A 20,186-nucleotide genomic window follows, 5' to 3' on the forward strand; every position below is an offset into this window, starting at 1 on the left:
TCCGATATCACTTAAACTGAACAAAGTTAGGCCTTCCAAACTAAATCTTAAGAACGTTATTTTTCTCCCTGAAAGTTTTTTCTTAGTTCCGTGACTGATTGCTTCATTTCATTTTAATGATATTGTTGCGTCCAGATACAAGAGAGATAAGAGAGTACGAAGTTTAATCACCGCTTTGAGCATCTCAGAAACAATGTAATTTCCACATAATTTCTCGCAATTTCTGTGTTTAATTAATGAATTTTTATTTTGAAGTTGAATTACTGATGCATATGTTTTGTGATTACAGACGCAAAAAGTGGGTACCATTGCAGGCTGCTGACGCTAACTGAGTGTGTACCGAATTTATACGTTTCGTAATTTGGATATGGAGCGTGGACTCTTAAATAACGGTGAGACACTACTTAATCTACTTCCATTTTATGCAAATAATAAAAACAGGCTTTTGTAACTGAGCTCACATATGGTTATAAATGTTGTACGTTTTTTTTCGTCACAAAAATTCAATTGCTTATCATTTGTTTGACTCGAATGTTCAGTAATAAGCAAAATAATCAAGTGAAATGTAGGTTGTCACCTTCTGTTGCCAATGCCGGCTACCCCATGTAAAAATTTATTTAGTACTACAGTGAGTGCGAAGCGTGTGATATTTACAAGACAGTGCGAACTGAAATACCATTTGATACTTGAAAATACTGAAAAGTTATAAGATTATGTGGAATAATTTTATACTGCTGATTATAACTTCTCAATTTAAATTTATCCATGTTATATGGATGTTTTTTGAGGTCTACGACTGTATTATAAGATTATGTGGAATAATTTTATACTGCTGCAGTCACTTTTTACTAATATTTTATTAGCACAATGCATTTAGGCAGCATGCTGCCGCGTATAATGCACCTGATGATCGCAGCGTGCCGCCGAAATGCATTGTGCTAATAAAATACTGTAAAAAGTGACTGCAGCAGTATAAAATTTATTCCACATAATCTTATAATACAGTGGTAGACCTCAAACAACTTCCATATAACATGGATAAATTTAAATTGAAAAGTTATAATCAGAATATTACTAAGCTATGTCGTTAGGCAACTATTACGTACTCGTATATGTTCTACTGCAAGCTCAAGATCAGTTGAATTATAGGCATATACATAGTATGTCCTGAAGGTCATTTTTCGCAAGTAACTGTCGCCAAAGTTGCTTCTGTTTACTTTCTTTTATTTATACAAACTTTTTTGTGGAGCAGTTTCGGTCATTAGCGACCATCATCTGCGGCTAGAACATATGCGTAATGCATATTAAAATTCATCATTTGTGTTGCCTCTTTATGTGTGAGTGTGAGTATAAGGGTATGGTCGGTAATGCTCACAAGTGATTCGGGAAACAAGTTTGGACAAATGAAAGAAAATTAATACGAGCAACCACTGTCGACACTTACGTGTTAAAAATGTAATGTTTACATCTACTGACAACATCCTACACCATTAAATAACAGCAAGTAGGTTGACAAACCCTTTCAGAAAAGACTTCCTAGCATTCCGATTTATCTCTGATGTTAGTTTGTCTTTTAAGTTATTACGGTTGTGTATCACACAAGACTGGGCGTATATTCAGTCCGTTCGAGATCAGCAGTACGTACTATGCTACTGTTTCTTGATCGTTCTGTACACATTTTTGGCTTTGTTAAAATAAGCTTCCGCCATAAGCTGAACAGGGTGAGTGTGCAACTCATTTGTATTTTTTAGTGGTGTAACGTATTGTCGGCTTAAAGCCGTCCCTTGGATCGGGGTCTGGTGGTGCAGCTCCACTGAAGGCTGGGTGCAGCAGGCTGTGAATAGCAGTGAGGACTTTGTGAGCTCTCCATGAAGTTCCTCATATTGCTAGTGCAGTTGAGACTTGCAATATTTCTGACGATATTTGGCTCCTCGTTATCGTTCATCCACTTTCGGGATTGATGCTGAGTGATCTTGCTAAATTCTCGCAATATTCTCCGATTACACTAAAGAAGAAATCTGAATAGTCATCATGTTTATAAGACATCGAGATGGTAACATTAATGTTTCGAACCCAGGAAGGTCATTCCACGGCTAAATTTCAGTTTGCTTTGTATTTTATGGTGTGAAATGTCTGCGTTAGCTAGCACCAGAGCAATGGCAGAGATTTAAATAAGCAATGCCATATTTGCTGCTTGGCACCATGTTCATCTCTTGATGTAAGACAAGAGTAGTTGCTGGTTCAGATCTCGTTGAACTACCTATTTGTATCGCTTCAATGAATCTGGAAGAATGGAGCGTTGAATGTTACGCCACGCAGAATACCCATATTTACGTCAGCGTCTCGTTTTCAGGGCAATGCAAAAGCCCAATAAGAAAAGACGACAACGGGAAGCCGGGTACGCAAGCACAAGTCTGCAACAATTTCTGTTGATTTAACACCGTGACGACAGATAAATTCAAGTCACAATACGTAGTATAGAATCTGCCACTGCTACAGACAGCTACGAATTTGTTACCGTTGGTTTATCATTGCACAGCTGCCATTATATTGTTACTTATATTGTAATGGAAGACTATGTTTCATAATTTTGAGCTACTGCTGTCTGAATGAGTTATGCCAGTGTATAAACTATTTTTTTTTTTATTTCCATACCTACGTATACTAACATGGGAATTCCGAGTAATCATGTGCGTGTTTCACTTAAGACTTTTCATTTCGAATACAGTATGTAAGGGTTCTGGCATTCTGGATCTAACACCTCGTGGCAAAGGGAAGTGGTCTGCTTTACGACTACCAAGCAGCAAAACACAAAACTTCGCTGGAAAGATTCAAATGAACTATCAGTGACATGGATTTAGATTCTTTTCGTCATTTAGGAACCGAACAAGAGGAAAACATTACCAAAACAATGAATAGGCTAGTTAGTATGCTTTGTATGTATAGACTTCAAGTGGAAAACGTATGAAGGCGCAAAATTGCACAGTACCCACATCTACAGTTTAGTTTATGTGTTAATGAACATACTTTTCAGTTCTTCTCTTCTAAGTCCTCATACGGAATGATAACTGCGTGGTATCGAATAATTAATTAAATGCGTTTCTTCTTCCTTCCATCCCCACCAACTTATTCCTACATTCCTGCGGTGGTCTTAAAATTCTATTTGTATGTAGCACTAGGCTGCACTGGACACAGTCGATTTCGAGGTATCAAGTGTCTGATATATTGTTGTTTTGTAGCGTGTGGGGCAAGATTGATTTTCAGTTACTATTTATTCCTTTTAAATAATCTCTCGTCGCATCCTGTCAACGGTAAATGTTTTATTCGCTTGTGTTTTGGGGAACTTGTAATCGTGATGGAAAGTCTGTACCTCAAAATTTCACATGCTGCATGCTGCATGAGCTGAAACTAAGATCACTAGCTTTGGTATCCCCGCTCTGGAATTATATGACACCGGCGTTAACAACCCCTTTCCACGCCGAAAAACTTCAAAAATGAGGAACTCTAGATTAAGTGTAATTGAATGCCTTAAATATAGATAGTTTGGCAAGGTGACGTTGCATACAAACCAAAGACGCTTTAGTCTCCCCTCTGAGATCCCATATCAGACGAGCACGACAAGCATTTCGCTACATACCTGCCCTATCGCAGCTAAGAGTTGGCAATATCCCTCCAAATAATTGGCAACCATGTTACTTCCGCGCGTGGTTCTGTATCATTCCGCTGAATTTACTTTCCATTTCGAGGACTTAAGCTGCATAATCCTCAAGTAAGACGAGTTGCTGAGACAGACAATTAATTTTTTGGGCCCGAAGAATGCCATATTTTACGTAAGTAAAACCGTTCTTATCTTTCACCTTGCGTTATGAGGCCTAGCGACCAAAATTGCTCCCAGAAGCGTTCTCGTTGGCACAGTGGTTGCGCACACGTCCTGCGATGCAAGTGTGCGTTGTCAGTTCTGATCATGGTCGACACAAGTGCATTTAGAGTTCTTCGTTTCATTTAATGGAGCAGCAAATTGCTAGAAGAAATTCTTTAACAAAATCTGAAGAAAACCTTAACGCATTATACGAGAAATGTATTCACAGTTGCGAATATGGACAACCATCAGCTGTATAATGGAATGACGACAGTGAAAACTTGTGCTGGACCGCAACTCGAACCCAGATTTCCCACTTATAGCGAGCCGTCGCCTTATCATATGGCTATCCGAGCAAGACTCACAGCAAGACCCAAACTCCCATGTCGTCAAGCTTATGTCTACAGCCTGCACTCGTACATCCATTTTGTGTATTCCCGTACAGGGGCGACATTTTACTTGAAAGTCGCTTGCCCAGTGACGACGGATAAAATAAATGTATACGCACTTGAGAATATAGACAAGCATCGGGCGTATAATGGAATGACGACATGCAGGAGCAGGACGACACCTGAAGCCTGGCCATCCCGTCGCCATACCCACGCAGCGTGTCCTAAATTAGAGATTAGATTAGATTAGTACTTGTTCCATAAATCATGAATACGACACTTCGTAATGATGTGGAACGTGTCAGGTTAATAAAAGGTGTCTATACAAGATACTACACTACACAAAATATTACATGACAATTATTATTATTTTTTTAGGTGGGGGGGGAGGGGGGGGGAGGAAATTACCCACTTACTATATCCAAAATTCATCTAATGAGTAGAAGGAGTTGCTATTCAGAAATTCTTTTAATTTCCTTTTAAATGCTATGGCTATCTGTCAGACTTTCGATGCTATTACGTAAGTGACCAAAGACTTTTGTGGCAGCATAATTGCCCCCCTTCTGAGACAAAGTTAGATTTAACCTTGAGTAGTGAAGATCATGCTTTCTCCTAGTGTTCTACAGTGAAGATCCCTAGCTCTTTAAATAAGTGTATGCAGGATGATCTTATATGATCTCCAGCAATTATTCTGATTACACGCTTTTGTGCAATGAACACTCTTTTGCTCAATGATGAGTTACCCCAGAATATGATGCCATACGAAAGCAGAGAATGAAAATAGGCGTGGTAAGCTAATTTACTGAGATGTATATCCCCAAAATTTGCAATGACCCTAATAGCATAAGTAGCTAAACTCAAACGTTTCAGCAGATCTTCAGTGTGTTTTTTCCAGTTCAACCCCTCATCAATGCATACACCTATAAATTTTGAATATTCTGCCTTAGCTACCGATTTCCGATCGAAGTCTATATTTATTAATGGTGTCATTCCATTTACTGTGTACAACTGTATATACTGTATTTTGTCAAAGTTTAATGAGAGCCCATTTGCTGAGAACCACTTTCTGAAAAACATCGTTTACAGTTTCATCAGTTAATTCTTGTTTGTTGGGTGTAATAGCTGCACTTGTATCATCGGCAAATAGTACCAGCTTTGCATCTTCGTGAATATAGAATGGCAAGTCAGTAATATATATTAAGAACGGCAGAGGACCCAAGACCCAACCTTGCGGCGCCCCATTCTTGATTGTTCTAGGATCGAAGGATCAGGGAGAGGATTTAACGGGTTTGTCTATGTTGTTTTATTTATTTATTTACTTTTATTTGTATTTCATTATTTTTTTGTATTTAGGAATTAATTTTGTTTTATTAAAAAAGATGCTACAACTGCTGTAGCCGAGCTTCCGAGACGTCTTGTCGTCTGTTGGTAGGGGTTTCCCCGCCCCCCCCCCCCCCCCTATTCCGTCCTTAGTGGATCAATATGCTCCAGGATTCTTCTTCAGTTTCAGCGTCTCGTACCCGGCACGCGCCAGTGAGCAGGAGGATCCGCAAATAGTGAACCTAAATAATTAGCGAAGTGGGTCCTGTACTTCGGGTGGCGGCTGAAGCCTGCAGGTGACGACATCAGTAGGAACCAAAAGTCGAGTAGTCTGCCTTTTTGAGCATTACTAAATATGTGGTAAACAGTCATGTCTTTTAGCCAGGTAACGGCGTTCGTCCTAGCCGGTGGAAAGCATACGCCGTCGGGGCACAATATATCATCAGGGGAGGTAGACTCGGGCAATCGCCGCAAGAGCAATGCCAGCATGCGCTGCGTGAGTAGCCAGCAGTCGTTGGTCACGGCACAAGTCAGGCGGTGTGCATCCGAATCAGCGACTGAGCATGTCGGACACAAGGGGTCGTCCGTCAGATGACTGGAATGTAGCCTCTGACGAGGAGTGAACTTCGCATTCACAACCACTTACCCCAACGAATGCACCGTCGTAGGTAGAAAAGGCGTGTGTACTGCTCGCCACACCGTGTTCCAGCCAACTTGGGGATATCTGTTTGCTACCGTATTGACAGGCTGCTGCTGTTGATAAAGGCAATAACAGTCTTTCGTGCTGGGCATCCGTGTTATCGGAAGGTTTGATCTTAAGTAGCTGAGGTCAATAAAGAATACTCTGATGTGGGCGAGTGTCGGTGAAATGTGTCCTACAGAAACCGGGGGATGCACAGAGTGTGGCACCACTTCAGCTGTCAGGGTGCCCGTCAGACTGACATGGGCAGAGGTCCACGTGCGACGCATAGTGTTGAGACAAAGCGATCGTGCATGGTTATAGACATGAATTAAACCGCTGCGGCAGTGTCAGGGTGTCATATCGGACTTTAAAAACAAGACCGGTGCTCACGAAATGTCCGTATGCTTCTTGAAATATGTCGGCCATTGTAGCCGACAAGGGAAGGATATGCGCCAAATAGTTCAGTTTGGAGACAAGATAGGCGTTGACATAACTTGTTCGTAGGAGGATGTCCATTCGACGCAGTTTGTTCTCCCGTATCAGAGAACGTGTCTGGTTTAATAGCTGTCGGTATGTAACCGCCGCTGTGCGGCCAACATTGCTATAGAACTGTACTCCTAAACATTTGAGTACGGACACCGTGTCAAGGGCTACCGCCGTTACGTGAGAAAGCCCCCCTCCGACATCCATGTATTTTGTCTTCTTCACGTTGATGACGCTCCTAGCGACCGCCCCGAACCGGCGTAGCCACTGAAGCGCCATGTGCATTTCATCCTCTGATCTGGCCAGGAACACCACGTCATCGGCGAATGCACCGCAACGAAAGGTCACGTCCCGCATGCAAATGCCTGCTAATCGCCTCAGTAGACCATGCTAAGCTGGTTCAAGCGCTGCCGCAGACAATATACCCGACAAGGGACATCCCTGCACTGAACGTCCAACAACAATGTGCCCAGATTGGTAACCACCATCATGTGGGAATGCACTCCGTGGATCAGACGAAGGACCACCTGTGAAGACTCTGGGGAGAGGCCCATGCATTCCAAAACTGCACTTAGAAGCCGTGTGAGCATCTAACAAACGATAGGGAAAAAAATTCATAAAATTCCATTTATGTAAGGTAATGATGAAATGGATATGTTCAATTTGAAATACTCGCGCACGATGCTATTCTCTCACTGATCCATCCCGTTCCCTCTTTTTTTTTCTCATCGGTTGTTGTTAGTGTTAGCATATTAAGTGCGGCTTAAAAATACTCGTCTTCTTCCAATATGGCCCAGGGTGGACATTCCTGCTCTAGAAAATGAAGGAATTGCAGACTTAAATATGAGATATTATATTCGTCAATAGAATGTTGGGCAAAAATAACCGGAGAAGATCAATACTGTCCACAACTACTTCCGCTCTATGGGGCACTGTGATACCACTGCCCCATACGCATTCCTCTGCTCAATAAAGTATAAAGGGTACAATTAGCACGGACGCGAGAACACTGCTACTGCACTCTCGAAACGTGGAAGAAAGGCGTCTGGACTGCTGAGTCACTGATCTCGTCGGTACGTGGCTGTGATAGGCTATGAATAAATCGAGTTGTACCACTTACTTCCAGGACACAAATCGGGAAGTTGGTTAAAACACACTGCTGGGCATTAAATCTGACTCACTCTCTCTGTCTCTTTCTATCTTCGTCCGAAATCGTCTCAGAAGGCCCAACGTTACCCACCAACCGCTGTGTCATCCCCAGCCGACTACGTGATTGAAAATACAAATGATGAACGCTTCACTGCAACCAAAGTAGGTACGGGTTTGACTGTTGGATACTCCTGCTGTAGAGCCATATCACGCTTGAAGCTTCCTGGCAGATTAAAACTGTGTGCCGGACCGAGACTCGAACTCGGGAACTTTGCCTTTCGCGGGCAAGTGCTCTACCAACTGAGCTACCCAAGCACGACTCACGCCCCGTCCTCACAGCTTTACTTCTGCCAGTACCTCGTCTCCTACCTTCCAAACTTAACAGAAGCTCTCCTGCGAACCAAGCAGAACTAGCACTCCTGAGAGAAAGGATATTGCGGAGACATGGCTTAGCCACAGCCTGGGGGGATGTTTCAAAAAAAAAAAAAAAAAAAAAAAAAAAAAAAAGTACAAAATGGCTCTGAGCACTATCGGACTTAACATCTGTGGTCATCAGTCCTCTAGAACTTAGAACTACTTAAACCTAACTAACCTAAGGACATCACACACATCCATGCGCGAGGCAGGATTCGAACCTGCGACCGTAGCGGTCACGCGGTTCCAAATTGAAGCGCCTAGAACCGCACGGCCACACCGGCCGGCGGGGATGTTTCCAGAATGAGATTTTCACTCTGCAGCGGGCAAAGGTCCCGAGTTCGAGTCTCGGTCCGGCACACAGTTTTAATCTGCCAGGAAGTTTCATATCAGCGCACACTCCGCTGCAGAGTGAAAATCTCATTCTGGCATATCACGTTTGTTAATTATTTCTGTTTTTTTAATCGGTGGAATTGGGTTTATTCTTATTGAGTTTAGTTCATTCCAACTCAGAGTCGAGATCTGCATGATTTGTTTGTTGTTTGACGGCAACAGTCGTTTCATTGGTCATGAGTGTACATTCTTTTTTTCTTTGTCCTTTACAGGGCAAGAAAGAAACACGTTTTAAGTACCTACATCAGTGTATCTGTTTCCATTACACTGGAGAACCTACTCATTTATTTTGTCTACCAATTTTGTTCTGCTCACAGTTCTTTGGTCCATATATAACAGTTTTCTCTTTCCTTAAGACTTGACAGATTTTCCTATTAGTCTTCCAAATGTTCCGCAGTTTTTCTTATCAACTTTCTTGAACTCATTGTTTTGTTATGATCATAAACGTAATAATCTCTTTCTCTGATTTTACTTGTAATTTTTCTGTGTACTTGTGTACTCTACTGCAGTGTTCAACGTAATAATGAAATTTTCCTACCAAATTACTCACTAGAGATACTTTTTTTGAAAGGCTTTCAATTGCAAATATAAAGAGCAATAGCTAGACATGACAGTTCATTTTTGTCATTGTTATTCTTAATGTATATACTTTAAGTGTGTTTACTACACGACTACCCTGCAACTAAGGTCTCTGGAAAAATGGAAGTTATAGTTCTGAAACGTGGGTAAACAGTATATTTTTATACATGTAAACTAGATATAGTAGCATTGTCTCTATACTGTTACAATTAACTACAGAGAAATAAAACATAGTTTTTACTTTAAAAATATTGTGCACCATCAAACTATCTAATGCTTTTGAAGCCATCGCATCTTACTAATTTACTGACGTATGGGCTCATAGGAACAGTGATAAATAGTTTGGACAAGAAGAGAATAGAAGCTTTCGAAAAGTGGTGCTACAGAAGAATACTGAAGATTAGATGGGTAGATCACGTAACTAATGAGGAAGTATTGAATAGAATAGGGGACAAGTGGAGTTTGTGGCACAACTTGACAAGAAGAAGGGACCGGTTGGTAGGGCATGTTCTGAGGCGTCAAGGGATCACAAATTTAGCATTGGAGGGCATCGTGGAGGGTAAAAATCGTAGAGGGAGACCAAGAGATGAATACACTAAGCAGATTCAGAATGATGTAGGTTGCAGTAAGTACTGGGAGATGAAGAAGCTTGCACAGGATAGAGTAGCATGGAGAGCTGCATCAAACCAGTCTCAGGACTGAAGACCATAACAACAACAGGAACAGTGAACTGATGTATTAGAACGAAAACATCTTTCCACATATGTGGCTCTTTACAACCATTCTTCCTTTTCCTAGCTTTTTCTCGATTTGGTAATTATTTTATTTTCAGATAATCGTGGTTTGCACACAGTATTGCCACTTGATTAAACTGCCAGTTTCAGTCATAAACGGACCATCCCCAGGTATAATGTGACGTCATAAACAGATGTATGACAAACCATAACTATCAACAAGCATCATGTCATAAACCAACGTGTTACTTTATCTGTAAACCTGGGGCACATATGTATAGCATACAGTAGATTTGTATCGAAACACATGGTAAGACTCAGTTTTGACATGCTTTTCACCACATGTCTACTGTATGATGTCTGTGCCCCATGTTTACAGATGAAGTACCGTAATAGGTTGGTTTATGACATGATGCTTGTTAATGGTTATAGCTTGTCATATAACTGATTATGATGTCACATTATACCTGTCGACGGTCTGTTTAAGACATAAACTAGTTATTTACTAAATTGACCACACAGCTGTGTGCAAACCACGATTCTCCAAAAATTTCTAGAAGCTGTAAGTCACTGCCTCCTCAAAATAATTTTATTTTAAGTTTGTGGCCGGATGCCTTGCTTGACACCACAGTATCATATTTTAATTGTTTGAGTAACGCATTCTCTGTGGCGGGATGCTGGGACCAGGGACATTTGCCTAAACGAGCGTGGGAAACAGCCTAGAAACACACTCGTATCGGGCGGTGTGCCAGATAAACGGCTGTTAATCCAGCACGCAGATCGATCCACGCCTGGCTTAACTCCATGTTTCGCAAGCTAGAGCGCCGTGCATTGAGATATACTAGCAAGTCTGGCCATTTTCACTTATTGTACAAGCGTTATTCAACGTCATGAAATAATAACACCCGTTAGTTTCCAGCAGAGTTGTTACAGAGTAGTCAACACCCAGTAAACCCTGGAGTCTTTTAAGATATTCTAGTGTATAAAACAGCTTCAGACGTCTGATTACTTTACAAATGAGTTAATGTGTTAAATATTTTACTTAAGCAAGAAAAACTTCAGGAAAGGTTTGAAATAATGCTTAAGGTTTATTAGAAGTCGTTAAATGCTCTCATTATGAAACATTGGATGAATACAGTCTGTATAAGCTAATTTTTTGGGTACATCCAATGTTTATGACGTCATATCTCTTGAACTATTTGTGGCACAATGACATAATTTGCAGGTACATTCACATTCAGTGAAATATATAGATACTGTCTGCAAAGTTTGTTGCGAATAAATTTAGTAGTAAAGAAGTAATAAACTTAATCGACGTACCTGATGAAGAAGTTTTACTGCGCGCCAATTTATGCAAAAGCCAGCTTTTCATCCATCTGAACTATGTATCGTACAGTGATATAATTTGCAGCTGCATTCACATTCAGTGATATATGTAGACAGTGTTTGCAAAGTGTGTTCCGAGTGGAGTTAATAGTAAAAAAGTAACAAATGAAAACGTCATGCCTTATGCTGGAGTTTGACTGCACAAACGGCGAAAGTGTAGCAAGTGATAAACATTTTTTTCTTTCATCATTTTGTGGGGTTTGTTGGAAATCGCTGAGTTCTCTCATTCTTAAATATTGGATGAGTAAAGTCAGGGTACTTGCTCGCCGTCGTTTAAGCTAGCAGGGGATCTTTGCCGATTCACCCACTCCTCAAGGCCACTTTCACTTTTACAGACCTACTTTCACATCTGAGCAATTGGCCTTACGCAGTCAAATAGCGTAAGTGCCCAAGGGCATTTTGAATGAACTGGCAATATGGCCTCCACAGCAGTATCAGGTCATAGACTGAGAATTATCGAGGTATTACCACAGAGTTCAACATTGATGTGAAATTAAGCTATTTACACACACAAACCTCAAGGTCTACCGTACCCGATGGGGATCTGCATTGAAGCAGGATTAATTTGCATTTTCACATGTAACATTTAAGCTATTTACACAGGGCAATTACGGTGTTTTGATTAATTAATTAATTAGCTCACATATGCAGAGACCGGCAAAATTTCGATTAAATTACAAGAAAATTAATATAACTGCACATGTGGGGGCTCGAACCCAGGGTCTGGAGGTAGGGGGTCAGGGGCCTGGAAACTCAAACGTAAGGCCCAGGGCCTGTGGTGCTTCGCGCATTGCCGAAATTACACGAAAACTAAGGTAATTGCACATGTCAGGGGTCGAACCCAGCTCTGGAGCTTGTGACATCATATGCCATTGGGCACATACGCTATTAGATTACACAACACTCCTTATAACAATGGAGGCCAATTGCCCGAATATGAAAATACATTGGTGAAAGTGAAAGCGGACTTGAGGAGTGGGTGAATTGGCAAAGACACCCTACTTAAACTCCATCAAGACAAACACGCAGTTGTCTTGTTGTGTTAAACTTTCAAGTTAAGATTATACCTCTTTAGTAGATTATGACAGCATTTTAAATTTCTAAATTCGGCCAGTAATTACAGGAAATATTGAAAATCAATTTTTGCTACCCCTAAAGCTGTTACATAGGCAACCTGCAACTTACTGGGGTTCCGGGCTAGCGGTTCAGAAATACTGATTACGTTTGTAAATGGAAATAAACTATTCTCTGTCAGCAACAATTTTTATTAACGTCTCATCATTACGTGTTTCGGGATAACTCCATTGACAGATCTGTAGTATAACATACAATGTAAAACAAGAAAAAAAGAGTATGAAGTTTCCTATTTTCAACACCATACTGAAGCTGACAAACGTACCTGTCAAAAACCATACTCAGTCCTATGTCGCCTCCTCCTACATTCTGGCAGACCATCAGCGCCCATACTAGCTCAACAACATGGCACTAAATAAACAGTATTGCAATAGGTGGCGTCTGTAACAGTGTGCTACAATAAAAGAGGCACATTGTTAGTCGCAGCTGTAACACTGCGACATTTTAAAAATAAGAAATGACGTTAAATGCAGTATTACGTAGTACAACAAAATTACAAATAGTTCCGTATACCAACGCTTTTAACATTGTACCACTTTCTATAATGAAAACCCGGCAGCTTGGAATGTAAGAGCAGCAGCTTTATTACAATGTGCTTTTATTATAAAAAGAATTATATTCTTTTACTAACAAAAATTTTGTATAAATATGTCATTCAAACGATTCAAATTCAGATAATGCTTATATAACAGTTCAAGCTGTCGTCGGAAGCATACTATCACAAACGCCACCTACTGCCAAAATAGTTTATTTTATGCCATGTTGTACTGCTTGAGTCGTTAATGGACACAGATAGTCTATCGGAATGTAGCAGGAGGCGACTTAAGACTGAATTCAGTTTTTCAAAGGTAAGTTTGTTAGGTTTGGTGCTGAAGTACGTAACTTTAAATTCCATTTCTTGTTTTATATTGTACGTTTGTACCAAAGATCCGACGGAGGATATCGTGTAGTGATGACATGTTAATAAAAATTATTGATTACCACGACTAGTGTATTTCAACAGCGCTAAAGGTGGTCACAAACCTCCTAAGAGACTTCTTGTCAAATATGATAAAATTGTACTTATTCCTTTCCAAAAGGTGCATCAATGTAGTTGTGTTGTTCAGTGGCCGTACACTGAGGCCAAAACTTCATTCTGAATAATTCCAGTAGTTGCCTGGAGCGATTTAGGTAAATCACGAAAGACCTTAATTTGGATGGTCGGACGTGGATTTGAACTGTCGTCCTCTCGAATGCGAATCCAGTGAGCTAACCACTGCGACACATCACTCGGCAAACTGTTTTTAAAGTTTGATTATTCTGCGACTTTTGTTCACTCTCGCTTCAGAAAATTTTAGTACGGGCGCCGTAGGTCTTGCTGTCATGCGTCCAAGCACACACGCTATCATTACCACTATCATCGAGACGAAGAAAGCAAATGAACTTTCGAGAAACAGAGAAAGACAGAGATTGTTGCAATAATTGCCTACTATTTTAGGCACTTATTCAACTTTTCATTCCGTAAAAAGGATAATGTTTTGTGTAAGAAAAAAACATGGTAAAATACAGTACAATTAGAGGATCAAATACGTGTCGTTGAAATTTGTATTCACTTACTCTGTTCTCTTGCAACAGCAAAAAATTACATAGAGTACTCATGCCCGTGGACGTTACCTGAGATCTCATCGCACGCCTCACACCATTTAGTCACCGCCGCCGTCGTCCTGAAGTATATCTGCAGCGGATAGTAATCACTAATTCCTCGATTTCTCGGGAACTTGTTAGGTTGCAGTCCCGTAACTTTCAAATGATATTTCCACATATTTAGGGTTCCAAGAGATTTCACCAGCTCCGAAACGGACCCTGTATCATAAACACTGACGTCGATTTCTTGGAAAACGGAAGCGCAGTGCCTCAAACTATTCCACAGAAGCTACACCTTCAGATGGTCGTCGGATAACATGCCGAAACTCGTCCAGATCTCAGTGTGGCCTCTCCGTATGAGTCATTATCTGCTGGACTGTGAGATCCACGTACATATTCCACATAGAGAGTATTTCTTTTCTGCATAGAGGGCAGGATCGCGGTTTGTAGGGATCTTCACGATGACCGACAGCACTTGCTCTCTTTTTAATTTCCTATTTTCCCAATTTTGTTTAGTTTTTGGATAGTTGAGTTTTGCACTGAAGTAGGTAACATGAATGCCACCACAGCCTTATACGTGATCTGAAACGAAGTCATGTATTCTATTATACGGGAACGTGTAGTATACTAGTCAAGAAAGAAAGCGGCTGGTCCCGGCGGAGGTTCGAGTCCTCCCTTGGGCATGAATGTGTGTGTTTGTCCTTAGAATAATTTAGGTTAAGTAGTGTGTAAGCTGAGAGACTGATGACCTTAGCAGTTAAGTCCCATACGATTTCACACACATTTGAACATTTTGAACAAGAAAGAAAACTAAAGGAAACAATCCTCTCTAGCGTAATTATTCATCTTCGTAGCCGAGATAGCTAACGCACTCAAATGTGTGGCGCTCCATTTGGAGGTAGCCAGTTCGCACCCTGGTTACGGATAAAATTTTCCTTGTCCGTATTCGGTCACCAGTGGGAGGAGAGGTGGTTTTTCAAGTTTCTCATCATCAGACTTTGCATCAAACCTCTCTGCTGTGCCTCGAGGAGGGCACAGAGCACTGTTGATGCTGATCCGACCATCGAATGGGGCTTAATTGGCATGATTAATTAGATTTTATTCGACAGTTACATACTGGTTCATTACCAGACACTAAAGGCAACACCTGGTTCATATAGTTGTTGGGCTGAAAGATGACCCCAACAGTGGCGGAGGAATCGGCTGTCCGAAGGTTAGATTGAAGCATCGCTTCCTTTGCCTGGACGTGGGTTCAGAGTACTACTGGCTGAAACTGAGTGACACCCCTGAAAGAGTTATTCCTTTACTCGTGTTAAGTACTGGGGTGAGATCGTCGCTAGAGTGGATGCTGCTGGCCCAGGGATGACGTTGTAGGCTGCGGAAGTCTGGCGTGCTGATGTAGCAGGTCCGCCAGGGAGATGGGTGCGCAGAAAAGCGTCGCCCGCTGATGTCAGCAAGGCTTCAGAAGCTGACGGAGACCAATCGCCGCAAGTGTCAATCACGCCCAGACTGACTGACTGCCCCAGGACCTCGGAATACAACACCGCGAACGACAGTACTCAAACCTGTTTCTGTATTCTGATTTTTGTACGGGTTGCTGAAGTGAAGTCTGTGCGATAAGCTCTTGGTCGGGCTGTTGGCCTGATTGCAGGCCGAGTGCAACCGTTCTTCGCCACGGCGCTAGTGAAACTTCCCCTTAGAAAAATTTATGAATGACTGTGCTGATAAACCTCTTACGATATTTGATTTTCAAAGAGCTCAGCAAAACTAAACGTACTCAGACATTTCTCTCTTTACTTATTCTGATCAACAGTAAACCGACACACAATATATTTATTAGCGCAACGCAATCTGACTTTCAATAATCCCTACAACAGAATGGCCCTGACTAACAATAAGCTATACCTTCCATGAATCACTTACCTCACAAAAATCTTCGTTACTCGAACTACTGCAATACAGCGAGCGCCAGTACTGCCACCTAAATAAAAGATTCTAACTACTGAAGGCACTAACTACTGATAGGCATAGTTAGCAAATGAAAGATTTTGATAGAGAACAAACAATGTATTTACCTTAATAATGTTCAAAAGTCATCATATATATATCGGTTCATGACATCCAATCTCACAAATTTCCTTTTTCTGGCGGACACACGTCCAGATCGTCCGCTCTCAAAATTCTGCAATCTCTCACCCCACATCCGCCACAGCTGGCGGCTCACCTCCAACTGCACAACGCAACACGCTGTTCACATCCAACTGCCCAACACTACAATAGCAAATATTCCAACAATTCAAATCAGCCCCACAGCACAGTCAGTGATTATCATACAGAGCGCTACGTGGTGGTACCAACAAAAAACCTAAATAGCCTACTTACACTAGAAAGGTGAGGGTGGGTTCTCCCATCGCCCTGATCGTCTTTTACCTCCGGGATAGATCGCCGGTACCCATTTGACATCAGGTAGAGCGGACCTGAGACCATACTGGAGAGACTGGAACAAGGAAACCTGCCCTCCCCTATATGGGATTGAAACCGGGACCTCCACTGCCGGACACTGGTGCTCTATCAACTAGACCACCACTGTCACATATACAGATCTATACGCAATAAATAAAAAGCTGTTTGTTGGTAACCTCATCAACTGAGAACGGCTGGTCGATTGGGTTAAAAATTGGAAAAGTTGGCCGGAAAAGGAAAATTCGGTGAAGCCTGAAAGTACTTTTTTCTGTGGGATTCTCATATGAACTCAAGATCAAACTTCACGATTCGAACAATGGATATGCATAATACATTTTTTATTATTATTCGCTTTGGGTCTTGGGAAATTTATCACGAAAAAAACTCGGGAAAATTACAAAGTAAAGTCTGAAAATTTGGACAAACTGCAAAAATCATAATTTTTGTATGTACTCTCGATCATAGTTGACGATAGCAACAACATATTTTTTTTCGTTATGCTCTTGGCACGGAAATAACTCAACTGAATGTTTTCAATTGATAAAATAAATCCGAAAGATCTGGAGAAAAATCTGCAAAAGCTCATTCCACCCGAAATTAAAATGAAATTACCTTTGTGATTACTAAGGCTTTCCCGGCCTAATAATTGATAATATCATAACGTCATCTTGACACAGTATTTCCGCGGTCCAACCGGCCGCCATCTTCAGGTGAGAGTGCTGGTACACGATCTCGACGGAAGTGACTTCTCAGCGCCAGCGGCGGCCCCTATATAGGCCTATTCCAACTCCACTTTGTTACCCTACTACGTGCGTAAATATCGTTTGGCAACTGATTGTCAAAACGTGCTTCAATCCAATCGGTTACATAGTGACGAAAAATTGGTTCAGTTGTTTATTTTCAAATGAACTGTGACTGTGTTATACGTTCATCGCAATCGCTTCATGAAATGAATTAGGTTCCGTCCTATTATCTCAAACTGATTTACAGATTTACCTGCGAAATACTGTTGGTTTTGAAATTACAAACGGTTATACAGTAACAACAAAGTGAATCACTTGTCGATTTTCAGTTTAATTGTAATCATTCGCATCGCATGTCGTGTCGCAATTGACAGATTTGATTTGAATTGCCACAGTTTAATCATACTGCAATGGCACTAACACGAAAAAGCAGTTTTACTGGCAGAAATCGCAGTGCTACAAATCAAACGAATTTTCGATTTAACTGAACTGCCGAGCAACGCGAAGAGCGAATGAAATTAGACGAAATGAACTATCACAAACACGTTCAGCGCGTACACAGGAAGAAAGAGAAAATGTGAAGTGAGATGATACGCAGCGAATGAGACATCATCGGTCAGTAGGAAACTATCGCGCGACAATGAATCTGAATAATCGTTCAAGAAAACAAACAAATGTACAGTTGAATATTCGCCGAGCTGCATTCCGTTACAGCGTGACAACTGATTACAGTGCGAACCAGTCTGTTGCTTTTGGATCGATGATCGTTGTGTGCACACGTTGTAAGGCATTGAAATACAGAAATGAAACTCCGGATTGTGTTGTGCAAGTGTCAGAGTCAAATTGGCACCAATGGTCTCGCCACCAGAGCCATTGCGCTCTTTGGTTTCTGGAATAGGATCAGATTCCACTCATTTCCTAATACAAATCCAGTAATACAACAGTTGCTGCCGCTATGGAGCAACAAATGTGCAAGAATTCTTCTCGCAATTAAAATCCCCCATGGGCGTACTTCTGAAAGTACTCCTCTTCAAACTGAATACCCATGACCACAATCGTTAATCGATACAATCATCACTCAAAAATACATTTATTTCTCATTTTTAGTTTGTTCAAACATTTCCAGTAGCTTTTCACAAATTCGCAAATGAATCACAAACAAATTTATTGAAATTAGGACAGAACAACGGCTGTCTAGTCAACTAATTGAGAATAATTTTTTTTACCCTTCCAGTCTATTCCAGTTTTATTCAATTCTTCAGACACTATCAGCAACGTGCTGGCCATTGGACTACATTTCATTGCATTAGCTTCTAATATCACCGGTGCACGTGACGCTTTTACGTCCCTGGGACCACAGTCCTATTTTCGCATTCGGTGGAGAGTAATCCTTACGCCTATTGCGCTGAACCTTGCATAAATGTTTGAATAGCGTCCAAACCGCCACCAGTTCACATCATGCTGATCGATGGTCCGTTTTCTTTTGTCCAAAGGGTCTGATCCACTTCTGACTGGAAATTATTAAAGTACATCAAACAGCAACATAATCGCAAATGAAAGTAGTGATCCAGGAAGTAGAAAATTTGTTTCTTTAATCCAGTCTGTGACCACAAAAACTTGTCGTCAGACTGTCGACTTCGGTCCATAACGAACATCTTCATATCTGATTAAAACAGACGAAACTATATATTATTCAAATATCACTGAACCAAAATCTATCAACGATGCCACTATGGATTAACCATACCAAGGTAATATAAGGCTTTGTCTGTTTTGATCAGATCTGAAGATGGACATTATGGACCAAAATCGACAGTCTGACGACATTTTTTGTCATTATAGACTGGAATTATGGGAACAAATTGTAATTTGCATGATATAGCACATACTGATGACCAGATCAGTAGAGAAAGGGAAAAAGTTCGGATAGGATGAAAATGAGGCAAAATTAGATTACATTCAATTTTTGTTCGACATATCCATAGCGAGGAAGTCCTGGAGGCTGTCGGGCATATTAAAAAACAAGAATACACAGTACGTATTTATAAAATGAGAGATACGCTAATGTTCCTTCTTTATATCCTAAATGAAACTGTCCTTATGTATGTGGGATCAGTCAAAAAAATCTGAAACACATTTTCATTTAAGAGGTAATAACAAATTAGTCACAAACATGTAAATGTGTATTCACTAAGGTACCTAAGATGGCCTTTAGGCTATTGAAGCGAAACGTAACAAACAGAAAGCAATTTGCAAAACTTATTTACGTTGGTCACAGTACTGCACTGAGGATGTGGAGAGTTCATCTTTTACATAAGCCTCACGTTATTTGATATTATTGGTATTATGTACACATCAGTTGGTTCTAATAATTGAATCCGTCAGTGGTGCAAAAGGAGTAGCCCATCAAATCCCTTAGGCTCCTTTCGACTGCACTTTTTGTGGCTACTGGGAAGTTATCGAAAAGTGTACTCTCTAATAATAGACGCCTTTCTGGACCAAAGTAAGTGACTTAAATCTTTATATAGATTATTTCTCGTATTAATACCTCGAACTGGGCTGTTGCTCCGAAATAGAGATATAGTATTTATTACAAATTCCTTTAAGTACTAACTATATTGAGAATCAGTAATTAGTAACCCCAGCTGCTTGAAAAGGCCTTTGCACATGTATTAGTTCATACCATATATAACTTGTGTTACACGCTTCTGAGCTCGGCGAACTGTAGCTTGGTTCGATGAGTGACCCTAAAAAGGATTCCATCTGAATCTTGCGTCCTAGATGAAAACATTTTTTTTTCTTTCATTAATTTTGATGTTTAGCACGTGCTATTTC

The 20,186-nt window shown here is 40.8% G+C and overlaps 1 protein-coding gene across 2 annotated transcripts in view; it reads left to right on the plus strand.

Annotated features, from left to right (window-relative positions):
- Nucleotides 1–352: 352 nt before the first annotated feature.
- Nucleotides 353–20,186, plus strand: part of LOC126457473 (nascent polypeptide-associated complex subunit alpha, muscle-specific form) — a 144,662-nt gene continuing 124,828 nt past the window's right edge. For both annotated transcript variants that reach the window (XR_007585474.1, XM_050093765.1), the window contains exon 1: nucleotides 353–392. Coding sequence is in view for 1 of the 2 variants with exons in the window: in XM_050093765.1 (XP_049949722.1) it covers nucleotides 368–392 (25 nt within the window). In the remaining variant the exon portion in view is untranslated. The remainder of the gene's footprint in view (nucleotides 393–20,186) is intronic.

This window comes from Schistocerca serialis, chromosome 2, assembly GCF_023864345.2.
Source record: "Schistocerca serialis cubense isolate TAMUIC-IGC-003099 chromosome 2, iqSchSeri2.2, whole genome shotgun sequence".
In the NCBI taxonomy this organism is placed as follows: Eukaryota; Metazoa; Arthropoda; class Insecta; order Orthoptera; family Acrididae; genus Schistocerca; species Schistocerca serialis.